The sequence below is a fragment of the Pyrus communis genome, chromosome 17 (assembly GCF_963583255.1).
Source record: "Pyrus communis chromosome 17, drPyrComm1.1, whole genome shotgun sequence".
Classification (NCBI taxonomy): domain Eukaryota; kingdom Viridiplantae; phylum Streptophyta; class Magnoliopsida; order Rosales; family Rosaceae; genus Pyrus; species Pyrus communis.
In genome coordinates, this window is record NC_084819.1 from 1,845,027 (window position 1) to 1,861,454 (window position 16,428).

General features: G+C 35.3%; 2 protein-coding genes across 3 annotated transcripts; both read left to right on the forward strand.

Moving 5' to 3' along the window:
• Window positions 1-1,936: 1,936 nt before the first annotated feature.
• LOC137721872 (uncharacterized) lies at window positions 1,937-4,134 on the forward strand. Its single transcript, XM_068460902.1, has 2 exons — window positions 1,937-2,209; window positions 3,712-4,134. The coding sequence occupies exons 1-2, from the start codon at window positions 2,069-2,071 to the stop codon at window positions 4,039-4,041; spliced, it is 471 nt and encodes a 156-aa protein (XP_068317003.1). The 5' UTR covers window positions 1,937-2,068; the 3' UTR covers window positions 4,042-4,134.
• Window positions 4,135-9,850: 5,716 nt separating this feature from the next.
• On the forward strand, window positions 9,851-14,614 carry LOC137722582 (TATA box-binding protein-associated factor RNA polymerase I subunit B). Of its 2 annotated transcripts, XM_068461619.1 has the most exons (6): window positions 9,851-10,005; window positions 10,098-10,236; window positions 10,921-11,754; window positions 12,091-12,933; window positions 13,042-13,175; window positions 14,010-14,614. In XM_068461619.1, exons 3-6 carry the CDS (start codon window positions 11,187-11,189, stop codon window positions 14,562-14,564), a joined length of 2,100 nt encoding a protein of 699 aa, XP_068317720.1. In that variant the 5' UTR covers window positions 9,851-10,005; window positions 10,098-10,236; window positions 10,921-11,186; the 3' UTR covers window positions 14,565-14,614. The 2 variants fall into 2 exon arrangements, with proteins under 2 accessions (XP_068317720.1, XP_068317721.1); XM_068461620.1 differs by lacking the exon at window positions 10,098-10,236.
• Window positions 14,615-16,428: the final 1,814 nt, after the last annotated feature.

Here is a 16,428-nt window from a genome sequence, read left to right on the forward strand (position 1 = left end):
AGAGGTCAATCAAAGGAAATGAGCCATGTAATAACAATTCTAACAATAGTGGGCTTGACTGCAAACTAGAAGTCCTGTTAAATCCATTTCGGGATGTTGATAAAATCTCGTATGCCATCATTGAAAAAAAAAAAATTACGTTATCTTGGCTTCTGAAGACTAAGACCATCTTCAACCGAAGGGTTTAGAGGGTCAAAGGGCCAAAAATAACCCGAAAATCATCTCCAACCGAGGGGTAGGCTAGAGAACTTGTGGAATCTGAGAGGGTCCTATGGAATCTGAAAGGGCTGGAGGGCTGGAGGGCTGGCTGCAGCCTGAGGTTGGCCAAAAAAATCATTATTCCTGTCGGTTCTGATCGACAAGAATCCTTAAGCTAAAATTCAAATGCAACGGCTAGCTGATGTCAGCTAGCCGTTGCATTTGATTTTTTTTTTTATAGGTTTGTTGGACCTTTTTTTTTTTTTTTTAATTCTTAAAAATTCTAATTTTTTTTCCCTATAAATACCTAAACCATTCATTCACCTTTCCTTTAAATTTAATTTGTAATTTTAAATTTAATTCGTCGTTTTTAAATATAAGTTGTAGTTTTTAAATTTAAGTTATTGTTGGATTTGAATTTAAGTTGTTGTAGTTTTTAAATTTAAATAATAAATTATGTTTGGCCCTTTGGCCCTCGGTTGGAGACGGAGGCAAATATGGTCACATTAAAATATTAATATCTTGGAGGGCTAGAGGGCTAAAACGAGCCCTCTGGCCAATCCTCGGTTGGAGATGGCCTAAGGAGAAGTCCTACTCAATTCACTTAGTGGTCATTCATGAAATTTCTTTTTTATAATCAAAATCATTCATATTATAAATTTGTATGTAAAAATTTAATTAAAATTAAGGTCGTTTAGTTAATCAATTGTAGCAAATAAATAGATGGTTCTTGATGCTTTTACAAAATCTGTCCATCTGTATCACAAAGAAGGTAATAATACGAAGATCAATTTTTTAGACCAAATTTTAGAAGCCATATAATGTGGATGTTAATGATTAATTTTTTTTTTTTTGTCAAACAATAAATTTTGTTAGATTAGATATTAGATTAACCATCAACTAGATTTGAACTCATGCCGTCATGCAAGGACCCAACACCTTGCCCCCATTGTGGTAAAATACCATTTGCAATTATACTTAAGTATTAATTAATGTAATTTTTTGACTGTACACATCATATAATTTACAAACTTAATCTAAAAATTTGAACTACTTAAAACTACCATGAAAACAAAAGAAATTGATAACTGTGTCGCACTCCTGTACACTCAAGATGAAATCAACTTGGCTTTAGAGTTTAAGTGACCACTGGTCCATCCACACCCAAAACCAAAGGTTCTCCCATCATTGCATTTTTGCAATATATTATAATACTAAAGAGATTAAATTTGTAGATTAAATTTTATAGATTAAATGATATGGAAATTGATAATTAAATTATTATTTAAATATAGATTAACGTTCTTATTATTAGTGACACATCATTTAATTTGCAAATTTAGTTTAAAGTAATGTTAAAGAGACTTTCTCGAAAATGAGATTTTTTTATAAACTTTCTTATACTTTTAGCATAATTTTCACGTCAATATCATAAAACTTAAGTTCGTGAAGAGTTTCTTTTACATTTCTATTTAATCTAACTAGCATTATTTAAAAAATTAATTTACCTAAGATTATATGGAAGACGAAGTCGACTTTAGAGTTTGAGTGACCGCGGGTCCATCCACACCCAAAGCCAAAGTTTGTCCCATCATTCCATTTTTGCACGAGACGGTATTTCCAAAAATGTCCTTTCCGGGATATTTTCTCATCCAAGAACATTTGGTCCCTCCAAATCCCTACCAGTAAACCGGCACGTGACTGTCAAATGAGTATCGAAATCCCCCTGGATGGAACCGGCAAAATCCGGTAGCCAATCTTATAAGGTTCTGTTTGTGAAGAAAATAGACCAGCCACCACGAGAAGGTCTCCTGTGACTGTGAGTCGGTGAGAGTTTGAGGGTTTTGGTGATTATCCAGCGGTTAGAGATATGGATGGAGCTGGTATTGGAGCTGCAGTTGCAGAAAGAGAAGGTGTTACCCTGCAGGAGCTGAAGAAGAAAATGGCTGAGTTTTCAAGGGAGAGAGACTGGGATCAGTTTCATAGCCCTAGAAATCTACTTTTGGCTCCGGTAATTTGTACAACTTCGAAGCCCTAACATTAATTATTTCACTACCCATTTGTCAAATCTTAGTAAAACTTTCTTAGAACCGTTGTTTCTGCTTCTATGACTGCTTTTCCACCTACCCATTATCTATTATTCTCCTATTTTTTATTGGTTACGGTGACTAAATTTGAAGCTATAATGTTAGGAAAATTAAATTTATAACAAATATTACAAATTAAATAATATATCAACAATAAGAATGGGCACGTTTATCAATGTTATATAATTTGTACCTAAATAATATGAAAGTTGATTATTTGATAATTACTTAAGCATTGATAAATGCTCTCATTTCAATTAGTGACACATCATTTAGTTTACTAATTTTGTCTATAATTTAATTTCTTTAGCATTACTTATTTTTATTAAGTTTTTTTTTTTTATCCAAAATGATCTTTAACATTGCATAATGATAATGAAACTCTGATTTTGTCGCTGTAAATGATTTTAATCATTCTATAAAAAAATCTCATTAAATTGTGAGGTGAACACCACATGACCACTTTTAAAAGTATTTTTGTCAAACTAATCTTTCTAAATTTTTTATGAAATAATCAAAATGATTTACCGTAAACAAATTCAAAGACTATTTCTATCGGTTTTCATTGTTAGAGATCAAAATGAGAAGTTATGTCAATCTCATAACCTCTTTGGCTAACAAATCCTTTTTTTTTTTTATTATTGTTATTGGTTTTTATTTTGGGTGGGATTTTTTGTTTGATTCTTGATAGATACAGAAATTAATCTTGTTTGGTAATATTTGACATGAGTACTCTGCGTTTGTTTGAGTTTGAATATAATACTGAATTAATCGATGAAATAGTAAAGATCTAGTTTATGTTCTCCAACTATACAGAAAATGATATGGAAAGCAAATGTAGAAACTTTCAATTGTCTTCTTGAATTTATAATTCTGGGTTTTGGTTGTTGAGTTCATATTTTCTTTGTTTCGTTCCCATCAATGAATTGTAAGTGCAGAAAACGGAAGAACCAAAAGGGAAAAAGAAGAAAGAAGACATGTGTACAACTGATTGAATAGCTTGTCCATCACTGTCTGTGTTTTAATATTGTTCTTTTTCATATGTGAATTTAACCACAAGAAGGGAAAGAAACCCCAAATAGAATGGGATGTAAAGTTTATATTAAATATAAGGATAAATGTACTGGTTATCCAATGTTGCATCTTGGTAAATGAGTGCTTATGTTCGAGACAAACTTATCTACATCTTGGTACATCACTGTGCATTGAGACAATAGCTGAATGTCTTGTGGAAAATTTAAAACACACGGCATCACCTTATTCATTCATGATTACACTCTGATCCAGGTGTAGATAAGTCAATCTCAATCTGTAGATTCTATACACAGTAAAGGACCCCACTTTGATGTGATTGCTCATGAGACTCTAAGCATAATAACAGCTCCGCAATTTTCCTTTCCCAATTTGGTGTCTAATGTTTATTCAGGTGGGAGAAGTGGGAGAGCTATCAGAGATATTTCAGTGGAAAGGAGAGGTGCCAAGAGGACTGCCATACTGGAAAGAGGAAGAGAAGCAACACCTGGGGGAAGAGCTCTCAGATGTGTTGCTCTACCTTGTTAGGCTCTCTGACGTTTGTGGCATTGATCTTGGAAAAGCTGCACTCCGAAAGCTGGAGCTCAATGCCAACAAATACCAAGCCAAGCTTTGCAAGGGCTCCTCCAAAAAGAACACGCAGCTCAATGCAGAAGATAATGCCATTATGTGTTGTAGTGATCATGGCGTGTCAGGCACCAAAAACCGCAGTTGTGAACAGTGATATGTACAAATAAAGTCGGTTACAAATTTTTATCAAAATTAGGGCTAGGAGATGCTTAACAGACAATAAAGCGTAAATAAAGTAAAATTGAAGTCATTGGTATGCCTAACGCCGTTTAGTTCTATTTTTTATTAGAAGTTTGTAATCGGTTCTTAAATCCTTTTATTCTTATTTATCTTTTAAGGAGCATGAAGCCCTTATTATTGTATTTTGATTTTGTAAAAGGAATAATTTTGAAGGTCTGTTTCTAGCCTTTTTAAGCTACAGTGTTCATGTTTTTTGCATGGTAAAGTCTGATGTGATGGATCATGGGGATCTAAAATGCTTGGGCTCTGGATTATTAATGGTTAGATTTTAATTTTTATATTTTTAAACAAAAATTTAACAATTAAAATATTTAGAGTATCGAGCATCCGATAAAGTCTATGAAGATATCTTAATGGGTTATGGGGGATAAGAAATGCTTGGGCTCTGGAGTACTGTCTTCCATGTTTTAATTGTTATATTTTAATTTTTGTATTTTTAAACAAAGATTTAATAATTAAAATATTTAGAATAACGAGGGTTCTATAAAGTCTATGGGGATATGTTAATTGCATAGGCACTAGGGCATAGCAGGGTGTGGGGAGGCACTGTCTTGTCTTCTGTGTCTGGTATTGTATCAAAGATTTGGTTCCTGTGCCCTTGTGGTCGGGAACAAGGCACTGCTGGCTTTCAGAGGGACTGAATTTGTGTTATATTATGTTCGAGAGTTATTAAGTTTAAACTTAACGGGTTTGTTTTTTGATAACTTTAACGAAAAGTTTCTGGTACAGTTTATTTTAACGAAAAATTACATTTTTATACTAAAAAATCAATTCTGATACTATTTACTTTACCTTTGATTTTATCCTTTTCGTTAAAACTCAAAGTTTTCAAATTTTTTTCATTAATTTTTTCTTGTTTTTTTCTTTTTGTCATTGATAGGTTTGGTTTTATATTATTCTTCCCTTTTTGAACTGTTCACATTGTCCTACGTCATCTTGGGCTTTCGGGTCACAATTTCTTCCATCTAGGAAATATTGCATACGCCCGTGAAATGTCGTTTTGGCGTCTCAATCAATGATAAAAAAGATTAGGTAAATTTCGTTTGCCTATACCTTTATATTATTGGAATTACTGCGTAAATGATATACAAACTTTTGTGTATTTATGATTTATTAGTGAGACTACTGACATAATTTTGTGTATTATGTAGTCAAATATGTTACATGATATAAATAAAATAAAAAACTAAAATGAAAATACGAATGTCAAATGGGTAAAAATTATTATTTGATTGATTTTTTGTTTTCATTTAATAATCATTGAAAGAGAACTTAAAAACTAACCAGCAACTTCTTGTGATTCGTTCTTTACAAACTTAACCTCCATTCCTTTGAACTTGGAAATCCTTCACTCAAACCTAACTTTCAAATTTCATGGGATTTTGACAAAGTAACAAACAAATGGTTACACGAAGTTAGGAGGAATTAGAAATATACTGCATGAGCCTTACAAAGGAATATAAGAGGGATTTACACATGACCCTCTCACATGCTTTTTGTAATGCATGTGTAGTGCATTTCTGATTCCTCCAATGTAACTTTTTATGATCAATTTCTTCGTCTCTTGGTTTAAAACTCCTTGGAATTTGGAAGCACCTCACCTATTTAAGGAAAAACCAATTTACCAAGGAAAAATGGGTGCCCCTTTTATGTGTACAATAATGACATCATCAAATAAGAGAAAAAACCTCTCATTCCTCACAAGTCAGCCTACCTCAAGAACTTTTCTTTCGTATTCAGTTGTATATAACTATATATCTGTGTCTCACTCAAAATATAAGCCCTCCATTAGCTTCCTCTTGATGCTTGTCGGCATTTGCTAAATAAATCCTTGTGCTCTTTCCTCAAAATTTTGATAGTCGTCGCTGTACTCTTCCACCGGAGTAGTAGCAATCAAAGAGGCAGCCTGAAGGAGTAGAAGAGCAGACCCAAAATTAGATTTAAACAACTGCAGGGTTCTTTCTTTGAAATCTTGGCTGCATTGGGTGATGAAGCCCTCATGGCCTGTTACGACTAAGCCTTATCCCACTAAGCGGAGTTGGCTGTATGAATCCTAGAACGCCACTGTGCTCGATTTTGCGCTAAGTCTTTCGTTAGCTGAACAAGAGCAGCATTAATTGAATTTAAGCAATTGAAAGAAGACAGAGTTGCACATACAGAAGTAGCATGCTGGAAGGCCTCAAGTATCAGGTTTGCATGAGTTGAATTCATCAACATTGACAAGATTTCAGGGCTTGGCAATCCCCTCGTTACACTCTGCGTACTTGTGATCCTTCAACCTAGAGATGTTTATACACACTTGCTTCCCATCCACTTCAAGTTTTGGCACTTGAGCATTTGCCTTTGGAGGTGGGGGTGGGGGCATCTGAGAGCAGCTTGGATCCGCTCGAGGAGCTCCGCGTGTTGTCGCTGTTTTTTTCATGATTGTCTTCGGATAAAAAACCAAACCAAAATTAGAAATGAACCCTAAGAATCATTAAGGCTATGTTTAGGCGAGGTATTTCTACGTCCCAATGTATTGTTATCAAATTAATAAGAGAAGAATGATAACAAAATGTTAGATACGAGAGATTATCAATGCACTAATAAATGAGAGACCTTTAGACTTCCGATGTACAGATGTATCTTCCTTGTATCGCTTTGTATAGTATATAGAGAAATGCTAAGGGACTCTCTCAAAGTGGGACTCTCTATGGATTTTGTCATCTTATAGTTTAATGACAAGTTTAATGTCAATTTGGCTGAGAGTTCATGGAAGGTTTCACTTTTGAGAGGGTTTCCTTAGTGATTTTCATGTATATAATACACACTATACACCTTCGATGAATTATCGAGGTACAACCCAACAAACTTACGTCTCTTCTATCTGATTTATGCCCTACTTCTTTTATATTCTTTCATGCACCATATGAGCAGGTATCAAAGATCGATTTGTAAATGATAGATTCCAAGTAGGGATTTGTTAACCTCTAACATGTCTTTTTAATACTTATGAAGTGCATTTCTAAATTCTAATCCCTCCTAACTAACTTCGGTGATCGATTCCTTACTAATTTAACCCCAACTCCAAACATAGCCTAAGTTATTTTATATAATATAAAGGATTGTAATAACAGAGAAAAAGCGATTAAATCATTGAGTAGTCCATTTGTTAAAAGGAGTAGTGATATTCACAAACTCATATTTTCCGTACACGCTACTTTTATTGTTTTTGTCCCTTAATTCTTAAGTGGCAAAACAATTCCCCATTCGTCTTTGAAAAATACTAAAGGACTCTCAAAATGGAACTCTTTATGAACTCTCTACCAGCTCATAATTTTGACAAAATGTATTATAATATTGGCACATAAATTGACGTCGAACTAAGATATGACAGAGTTCTACTTTTGAGAGTCCCTTAGCATTTCTCTTCGTCTTTCCATTCACATTCCAAAACCACAGTCGAAGACTATGAAAGTTGACATTGAATTTCTGAAATGCAATTTCAAACGTTTCATCTTCTTTCCCATAAAAAGAAAATTTGGTGGAACAATTCGGTGTTATTCAATGGGGGCAAAGCTTTACATTTAAGAGTGATTTTCAGTGTACCGCATAATACAAGCGGTTAGATACTGAGTATATCGGGTTGTTTTTCTCAACATTTAAACCAAGAAAATGCAACTCAATAAAGTAAACAAAAAATGATTGAAATGATGCATTTAGGAGGGAAAAATAAAGGAACTGATGAATCCAAACAAAAAATGGACATACTTGGACGGTAGGCAGCTTCTGAGGAATCTTATTGCCGCTTGATTTGCGAGCAGTCTGCTTCGCCCGACCCATATTTCTGTATGGAGAGAGACCAGACACCGACAGAAACTTGAAACAAACAAATAAAATTAAAATAAAAAACCAAAGAGGAAGACAGAGTAGAGAGCGATTGGGTGTGGGACTGGGACTGTACGAACAAGAAATGCTTCCTTTTCACGCTTCTGGCGTGGGTGGGGACTGGTGAGAGTCCTATAGCAACCCCGAATGTCCTCATGCCAACCCTTCTTTCAAACTTCTTCGAGAAAATTTCTCTTCTTTCCTCAATTATTAACTGAAGACGTATACCTAACGGTCGTGTTTGTTGTTTTCATGTCGTAATTGTTATTTTAATGAGCCATGTCGTGTCAAATCTGTTATGTTAAAGGGTTCTTAACAGATGACTTGATAACGACCCGATTCGTTAACGGGCCGTGTATCGTTTCGTTTCGCAATTATGAATCATGCAAAAAATTGACATGTATAATATCTAGACCTGACAAACAATATTTTATTACATTCTTAACAGATGATCTAATAATGACGCGATTTGTTAACACGACATAATAAGAATCCGATCATTAATATGTTGTCTCGAAATTTACTATTTGGGTGTCATTTCATATCAATTTAAGAGGTCGCGAAAGAAATTGTTAGGCTTAAGAAGAGGAATGGACACTGGGCTTTCTGCTATGTCCACCCACCTATATTATTTCCTCCCTCAAATTTTAATATAATTTGAATCACATGTTTACTTCCCATTAAATACTACAATCTAGTAGTATTTCTCTTTACTTGTAAGTGAGAGGTCTTAGGTTCGATTATCGTCAAAAACGAATTTGAACCACTTTATTGCTAGCCTGTTGTTAGGCTAAGCCCACTCTCTCTCTTGAAAAAAACTTGTGTGGGGGCTCGACTTGCCACCGAACTTCGTTGAGTGACACTACCGACCACTCAAATTTTGCCACGTGGTAAGTGAGCGTTTATTTTACCACATTCGGCAGAGAGTTTGGGGAAGAAAAAAGAGGAGGATAAAATAAAAAAAAAACATTTGATCAATCTGATGGTGTATATTAATTAGTAGAAAAAATAATTATGATTAATTTAAATATAAAAAATTATATTTAAAACTTAATACATTTTGGATGGTTAATAGTGCCACTTAATAAAGTAAAGTGGCAAGCCGAGCCTTACACAAGTTTTTCTCTTCTCATTTAGTGTAGCTAGTTTCATTTGTTCAAAAAATAATAAGTTTCAAAATAAATTAATTGCAAATTCGTCACTATTGATATTTGCACTCTATTTAAATTTATAAGTTCATTAAAATTCCTAAATTGGAGGGGTTATATGCAAACCCCCGAAATTATTTTTTCCCGTCTTTTTAATTTTTTAATATTTTTCTATCAAGTGTTAATGATGTGTAGAATATAAAAAAAACTATTAAAAAAATATAAAAATGTGTGAGAAGTAATTGAGGGTATGTGAATATAATCTCTTAACTACCAATTAAATACACCTTAATTATATTTTATAAAGAAAAAAAATAATTGTTTTTTCAAAACAGGAGAAAAGCGGTCACTCAGTAATATAGTTTGGTCTTAGGTTCGAATCTCGTGGATGACGAATTCGATACCAACTTAAGTTGTCTATTATATGGTATAGCTGAACTTCTCCATCCTTAGTGTAAAAATATCGATGTACTTATTAAAAAAAAAAATAAAAAACTTTAACGAAAAGCTCCCAGTACTGTTCACTTTAATGAAAAATCATATTTTTACACTAAAAAGTCAATCATGATACTATTCAATTTATTTTTTATTTTATCTTTTTCATTAAAATCCAAACTTCCAAATCATTTTCTTTTCAAAAAAAATAAAAAAAATAAAAAAAAAAAGGGAGAAAAGCGGATTAACAGTACCGATTAATGAAATTTTCACAATCCAAACCCGTCTCTTTCTCCTAAACCCAATGCGCGCTTCTCTGCATATCCTCTCGCCGCTCCTCCCCAGCTCTCTCTTGCCGTTCGAGAACTCTCCCTTCGAGCTCGATTTCTCCCTCTCATCTGGTTCGAGCACTCTTCACCGACAAAAAGGTAAATTTCCTTCTCTCTCAACCTCTATTTTGGCTATTTCGACATTTTTTTGTTCGGAGATTGAAATATTGAACTGGATAATTGGAGGGAAGGTAGAATTGGAAGATTTGGGCTTCTTTGAACTTCGTAGGCTCAGTGCAGATTGAGTTAAGTTTTATTCATTGGTTAGAGAAAATGGGGCACCAATTCTTCGAAAGCTTCTTTGAATTGGTGCTTTAATATATAGTACAGGTAATCACTTGGTTAGACTTCAATCTCTAATGCAGTTCTGTCAATCTCTCATGCTTTTTCTGTTATTGGGTTTTTGTAGTTAAGTACAGTAGATTAACTTTGTTGAGTTCTGCTCAAAGTTTCCAAGTTTGGTTGCTGGGTGTAATGGGAATGGGGTGTTTTTTTTTAATTTTTTTTTATCAAAATTTAAAATTGAAGTGGAATTCCAGGAATATAAGCATACAAGTTATTTGGGTTATCTATAAAATTTTGAAATTGTAGAGTAGTAATATATGTAAAGAGGGTTTCTGGGTTTTCATCAAAATATAAATTTGAAGTAGAACACCAGGAAAATGAGTAAAGGAATGTTTTTGGGTTTTAATCAAAATATAAAATTGTAGAACACCAGGAATACAAGTAAAGGAATGTTTTTGGGTTTTCATCAATATTTGATTTGAAGTAGAACACTAGGTATATAAGTTGAAATTTTGAAATTTAAGTAGAACACTAGGAATATAAGCTGAAGGAAGGAGAATCAATACAAATTTAATTGATTTTGTTGAATTTTCCTGGGTTCCAATAAATGAAGAGGTTGAGAAGTGGAAAATACAATTTTTTTTTTTTTTTGTTTTGTGATTGTGAATTAGTGATATGGGATAGAGAGAAAAGTTTAACTGATTACTGTTTTCGTTTGGCATTGATCAGATGTGTTGTCGGATTTGCACAAGAAATATGGGTCTGTTTTCGAGTTGTGGTTGGGTCCGACTGAGCTATGAGCGTCAATAAAGGATTGCAACACAGTAATGTCGGAAGAAAAAAAGGCCTGTGTTTCTGTTTAGTGAAGAGCGATAGATAATTATGATGATGAAGAAAACGACCAAAATCACCATGATCAAGGATCTCAGGAGATGGAAGCATTGAGATATAGCATAGCTCATATTCAGGGAGCATTGGTGTAGTTCACCCCCTTGATGTCGGATAAGTGGATTTGCGAAAATTGTGGCACTGTGGGGCTGGTTGAAGGCAATGATGGCTTCTTTTACTGCACCAACTGCAGCACACGGGCTGAGGACTACCAGGACACGGGAGTCGCAGATGAGGACTTTTACGATAAGGATGGTGATGCACGTGGAGGCCTCTACTCTAATCGTCATGTCCGCCGTGGCGTTAGCTCTGCCGTCAAACCTGAGCCTCTTTCCCAACCCTTAGACAACATCTCACCTTTTTATAACCCTTTTAGTCAAACCAAAACAGAGGATCACAATGCTGTGGATGCCAAGGGACCCACGGGTCCCACAGATTTCGGACTGGATGGAATCATAGAGTTGAGTGTGGAGGACTATTATACACAGATTAGACTTAGGTATGTGATGGGACTGCAGCGGCTGATTGAGCTCCAATGCGAGGCTTTGGTAAGGAAGTTTAAGGTAAACCCTACGATTTGTGGGTTGTCTGCGACCATTTGGCTACGCTTCCTGGCAGGGACTCGGCTTTTCGATGATGATTGGGCTGACTCTGAGATGTGCCGAGGCCGACAAGGTTTTTAGCTACCAAATCTCATTTCTTTAAGAGAGTAAACCTATATATTTCACCTGAATTGAGTTTTCTTGTTATGGATTTTGGTTATTGAAGCAGTACTCAATTGCTTGAAAGAAACATAAGGGAATATTTCAGTTTAATTGATTCTTATGTTCAATTATTGTTGTAGAAAAATGAATCTCAGTGGTTGTCTGGTAGAGGTCTTTTGCTGCATAATTTTTATTTATTTATTAAATTTAGAAAATTCTTGATCTCAATGATTTTTTAATTATTGGGGTTCCTTTATTTTCTTCTATGGTTATTGCTGTTTTTGATCACTGAGTTTCCTTGTTTCAGGAGACACGTTAGAAGGTTTTAAGCCGCGTGCTAATTACAGAGCAGAACCGCACACAAAGTATGGTCAGCGAGCAGTAATGGTATGGTTTAGGTCGTTGAGAAACACTATACCATTATCTTATACTTTAGCTGTTTCCTTTCTGGCTTGTCATCTTTCCAGGGAAGCAGTCCTACCAACAGATATAGTAAAATGGTCATTAGAAGGAAACCTCCCATATTTTTCTGCATTTCTTCAAATTGAAAAAGAATTAGGAGGGCCTTCACGCGCATGTCCAATAAGTTCAAGCTTAATGTTTAGGCCTACTGAATCTGTGCCAGTGCAGAAGTTGGAATCACTGGCAGCAACCATTTCTGAGTCCATAGGCTTGCACTTACCTCCAGTCAATTTTTATGCTATAGCTTTACGCTATCTAGGTAAGTTATCTCTTCCAGTTGAAAAGATCCTCCCTCATGCGTGCCGCATTTATGAGTGGTCAATGCCTCCAGATTTGTGGTTATCAACAAATGAGTTTAGGCTTCCTACTCGTGCTTTTGTAATGTCAATAGTGATTGTAGCAGTGAGAATTCTGTACAATATTCATGGTTTTGGAGAATGGGAAAAATGTTTGTCCCGTAAACATGCTTTGTCTTCCACATCAAACCAAAAAGGAGATCTTGATACCATATCCAGCTCCAAAATGAGGTCTGGCTCAGAAGAGGATTCAGGTTCTCCGTCCCGCAGTCTGGACGATTTGGGTACAGATATTGGTAGAAACTCATCAAATGCTCAGAGCTCTGAATTGGATGCTGCAGAACTTCTGTCCAGCCTTGAAGCTCGATATAATGAAATTGCAGATTCTTATGGTAAATAATGATGCAATTCAGTAGGTGTTCTTCATATTATTTATCACTTTGCCCCCACCCTTCAATTATTCGATCATAAAGTTTTAAATTCTCACATTTTGTTGGCAGAATATTGCAAGGACTTGCCAACGTATCTTCAGTTCTGCAAGGATGTAGTCTTTGCTGGATCAAAATCATCGTTGAATGATGAAAAGGAAGAAGAGCTAATTGAATCATTATGGGAATTTTATCAGAGTGGAAAGGTAATGTATAGCTTGACTTCTGTTGCGATATTGTCTTCTCAAACACATATTTTGTGACACATATTAGATACAAAATTTCTGTACTCAGCTTAATTGTGGACAGAAACGCTGAACTGTGGCACAATTAGTTCAAATTCTTTTAGAAGCCCTTGGTTAGATGTAAATATATATGTAGTAAGCCAAGGAAAAGAACCTGATTGATATACCCAATTCTAGAATGTTATGAAATTTGTTTTGTTAGCATCTCATATCTGAAGTATATAAGTTCTTTGTAATAACAACTGGAAAGCTTCGTCACTTTTGTCAGTATTTCACAGCAGAAAACAATGATGGCGAGGCTAGGCATCCTTTGTTTTATTAGAAAGTTAGGCTTTCTCCTTGAAACTTAATTTTTCTTATTTGCAGCCCATCGTGTACATTTTGTGGCTTTACCCCATTGATTGGACTCCAACTAGCAAATTTCCTTAACTTTGAAAAAGAGAGAAAAATATGGAACAAAAAAAGATAGAAAATTAGTGTGATTAGTAAATTCTGATGGAAGCTTCTCTAGTTGGGATGTGGCTGTAATTCATGCCTTTGTTCCACTCATTTGAGCTTTCAATACATATACTGCATACAGGCTGGTTTTTTCGAACGGGATATTATCTTTTTTGCCCTTTGAAGTTTGTGATTATGGAGCTTTGATACATCTCGTGTTCACTTTTAGTTAACCGCAGTTGTTTCACTGGTTTTTGTCTTGATGCATATAGACAATGAGAAGGACATACTTGACAAGGCTTTTAGTCTGACCTGTGAATAATACACCATTTCACAATGTATATTGTTGGTTTTCAGGATTCTGAAACAGCAGCCGGAAAAGGATTGTTTGGTGATAGAGATGTTGTACAGAAAAGGTTGAGGGACAGTGACGAATGCGCAAGTGATGGCACTCCCTTCTCAGGCGACCATCAAGGGAACAAAACTGGCGATCATTCCTGTGCCAGTTCACAAGATAGTCAGTGCTCAGGAGCTAACGACACAGAAACTCTCAAAGAGGAAGCCATTCGTCGAATGAAATTAGACATGGAGGAGAAGAGGTTTTGCTATATTCCCCCGAGGGTGAACCTCAAAAGATTTGATTACCTTCACTATGTCCGGAAGAAGGATGAAGGTGCGTATACTTACGTTGCACATGCAGATTATTACATCTTGCTTCGTGCTTGTGCTAGAGTTGCCCAGGTTGAAATTCGGTGTATGCACATCGCGGTGTTGAGCATCGAGAGGAGGCTGGCATGGTTGGAAAAGAGAATCAATCACTGCTTGCATTTGACCCCTCCGGTTGTATCATGCGAGTATTGCACTGAAATGTTTCCAGATGCGGAAAATAATATTGGGGAGTCGATTGATTAATGGTTGAGATTGAATGATATATGAATTAATGGTTCAGATTGAAAATAGAAGACCTAAATACTTGTGGAAATCAAACCTAACGATCAAAACTCTCGTAGCATTGAATTCAAGTTCAACCGGCGTGTTTGAAAACATGCACCATTCCAAGTACATTAGAGTCAATCAGGCCGTGAGAGGCAATAGTTTACCGTGTGGCGAATGTCAGCAGTTTGAATTCTCTTATCTACATAGGCTATATTTCTTATGTGTGGTCGCATACAAACCTAATGGGAGCTGGTTTCTCTGCCCTTCCACTTTCCATACACTCCTATCCCCTTCTATTTGTGCGGTCACGGTTAAGTCATGTTAACATTTTATATTACTATTGTTTTTTATCTTATTATCTTTCAAAAAAATCAATATAAAATGTTAACGTAGCTTAACCAATACCGCACAAAATAGGAAGGGATGGGCCAGCTCCAACCTAATGTCCTCGTTGACGCAGTCTCTCTGTCAACAGAAGGGTCGACGGTAGCAGCTCGTCCTTTTTGGCGGCTTTACTAATTCATTAGGTGTATTGTTTACACGACGGACTTTTATATTCCAAAGGGATTTAAAAGTGAGAAATAAATGGATTATTAAAAGTTAAATAGAATGATCAGAAATGCAGAATTACAAAGCTATTTAAGAAGGATTTGTAAATGGCTCCTTACAAGTAGTCATTTGTAAATCTCGCACATGTGGGATGCAACACGAGAACGTCGAGTAGTCACTTATCATATTATTATTTTAGCCTAAATTCACTTCATTTTAGCGTTCTTATGAAATCGGATGCGTGTAAATTGATATTATCGTATTGTAACATAATAGTCATTAATAGGATTACATGACCCACAGTGACGGAGCTCTTAAGGGACCAGAATGGTCTTTTCATTTTCTTGCTACTATAATAGATGTTGATTGCCACTAGACTCATCCCATTGTCCAATATTTTCACTCACATTATAATTTCACCCACCATAGAAACTTAAAAAATTAAAATGTTATTTCTCCACCCATTATTATTCGCAAAATAACCTCTTTATATATATATATATATATATATTACCTATGGCACTGCCTAAGCTATTTCGTTCATTAAATGTGCTATTTGGATCAAAGCAACCTAAAAAGAATTCTCAGACCCCACCATTGGATTCGTCCAAGCACTTTGGCTGTATCCAAATGACCATCTTCAGAGAAAGCAGCATACCATCTTACAAATTCTAGTCTAATTGGAAAGAAAGCATCCAACTTAGCTGTTGAAGCTTTCTTCGTAAAAAAAAAAAAAAAAAAAACGCCATTCTCTCTCACAACTAAGCATCCAAGATAAAACCAATTCAATCGCCTTTGGTTTTTCTTCACTAACTAGAACCCTAGAAATTCAAATTAGATTTGTTCATGCTGCAACCCCTTTGAGCTTTTCTTCAAGATGGTAAAAGAAATTCACACAAAGATGAGATCATGAGAGAGATATAATAAATTTATAAATAGGGGTCTAAAAGTCTTTTTCTAAAAGTATAAATATGTCATTATCATTTTTATTAAAATGGGATGAAAAAAATAAGACAACGGGATGAATTTAGTATCACTCTAGATGTTTCTATTGCATATCGGTCTAATATTCTTAAAATTCAAGTGTGTTCTAAATCCAAACTCTTTTCCGTTCCAGGTCCGATCTCATTTTTCTCTCACTCCCTCTTATTGTAATGCAATCTTCGCTTCGTCGGAGATTCTTTATACATGAAATCTTGGCACTACCGCTGCTGACGATGTTTCAACCTGAAGGGCAACAAATAGCTAAAGGCCAAACAGGCCCAAACTAACGACGTTGAGCTGCAGGCTG

Excerpts from the sequence above, each read along its gene's own strand:
- LOC137721872 (XM_068460902.1), top strand. The coding sequence starts at position 2,069 with ATGGATGGAGCTGGTATTGGAGCTGCAGTTGCAGAAAGAGAAGGTGTT. Across the intron at positions 2,210-3,711 it reads GAAATCTACTTTTGGCTCCG|GTGGGAGAAGTGGGAGAGCT; the intron begins GTAATTTGTACA and ends ATGTTTATTCAG.
- LOC137722582 (XM_068461619.1), top strand. The coding sequence starts at position 11,187 with ATGTCGGATAAGTGGATTTGCGAAAATTGTGGCACTGTGGGGCTGGTT. Across the intron at positions 11,755-12,090 it reads GATGTGCCGAGGCCGACAAG|GAGACACGTTAGAAGGTTTT; the intron begins GTTTTTAGCTAC and ends TCCTTGTTTCAG. Across the intron at positions 13,176-14,009 it reads AATTTTATCAGAGTGGAAAG|GATTCTGAAACAGCAGCCGG; the intron begins GTAATGTATAGC and ends GTTGGTTTTCAG.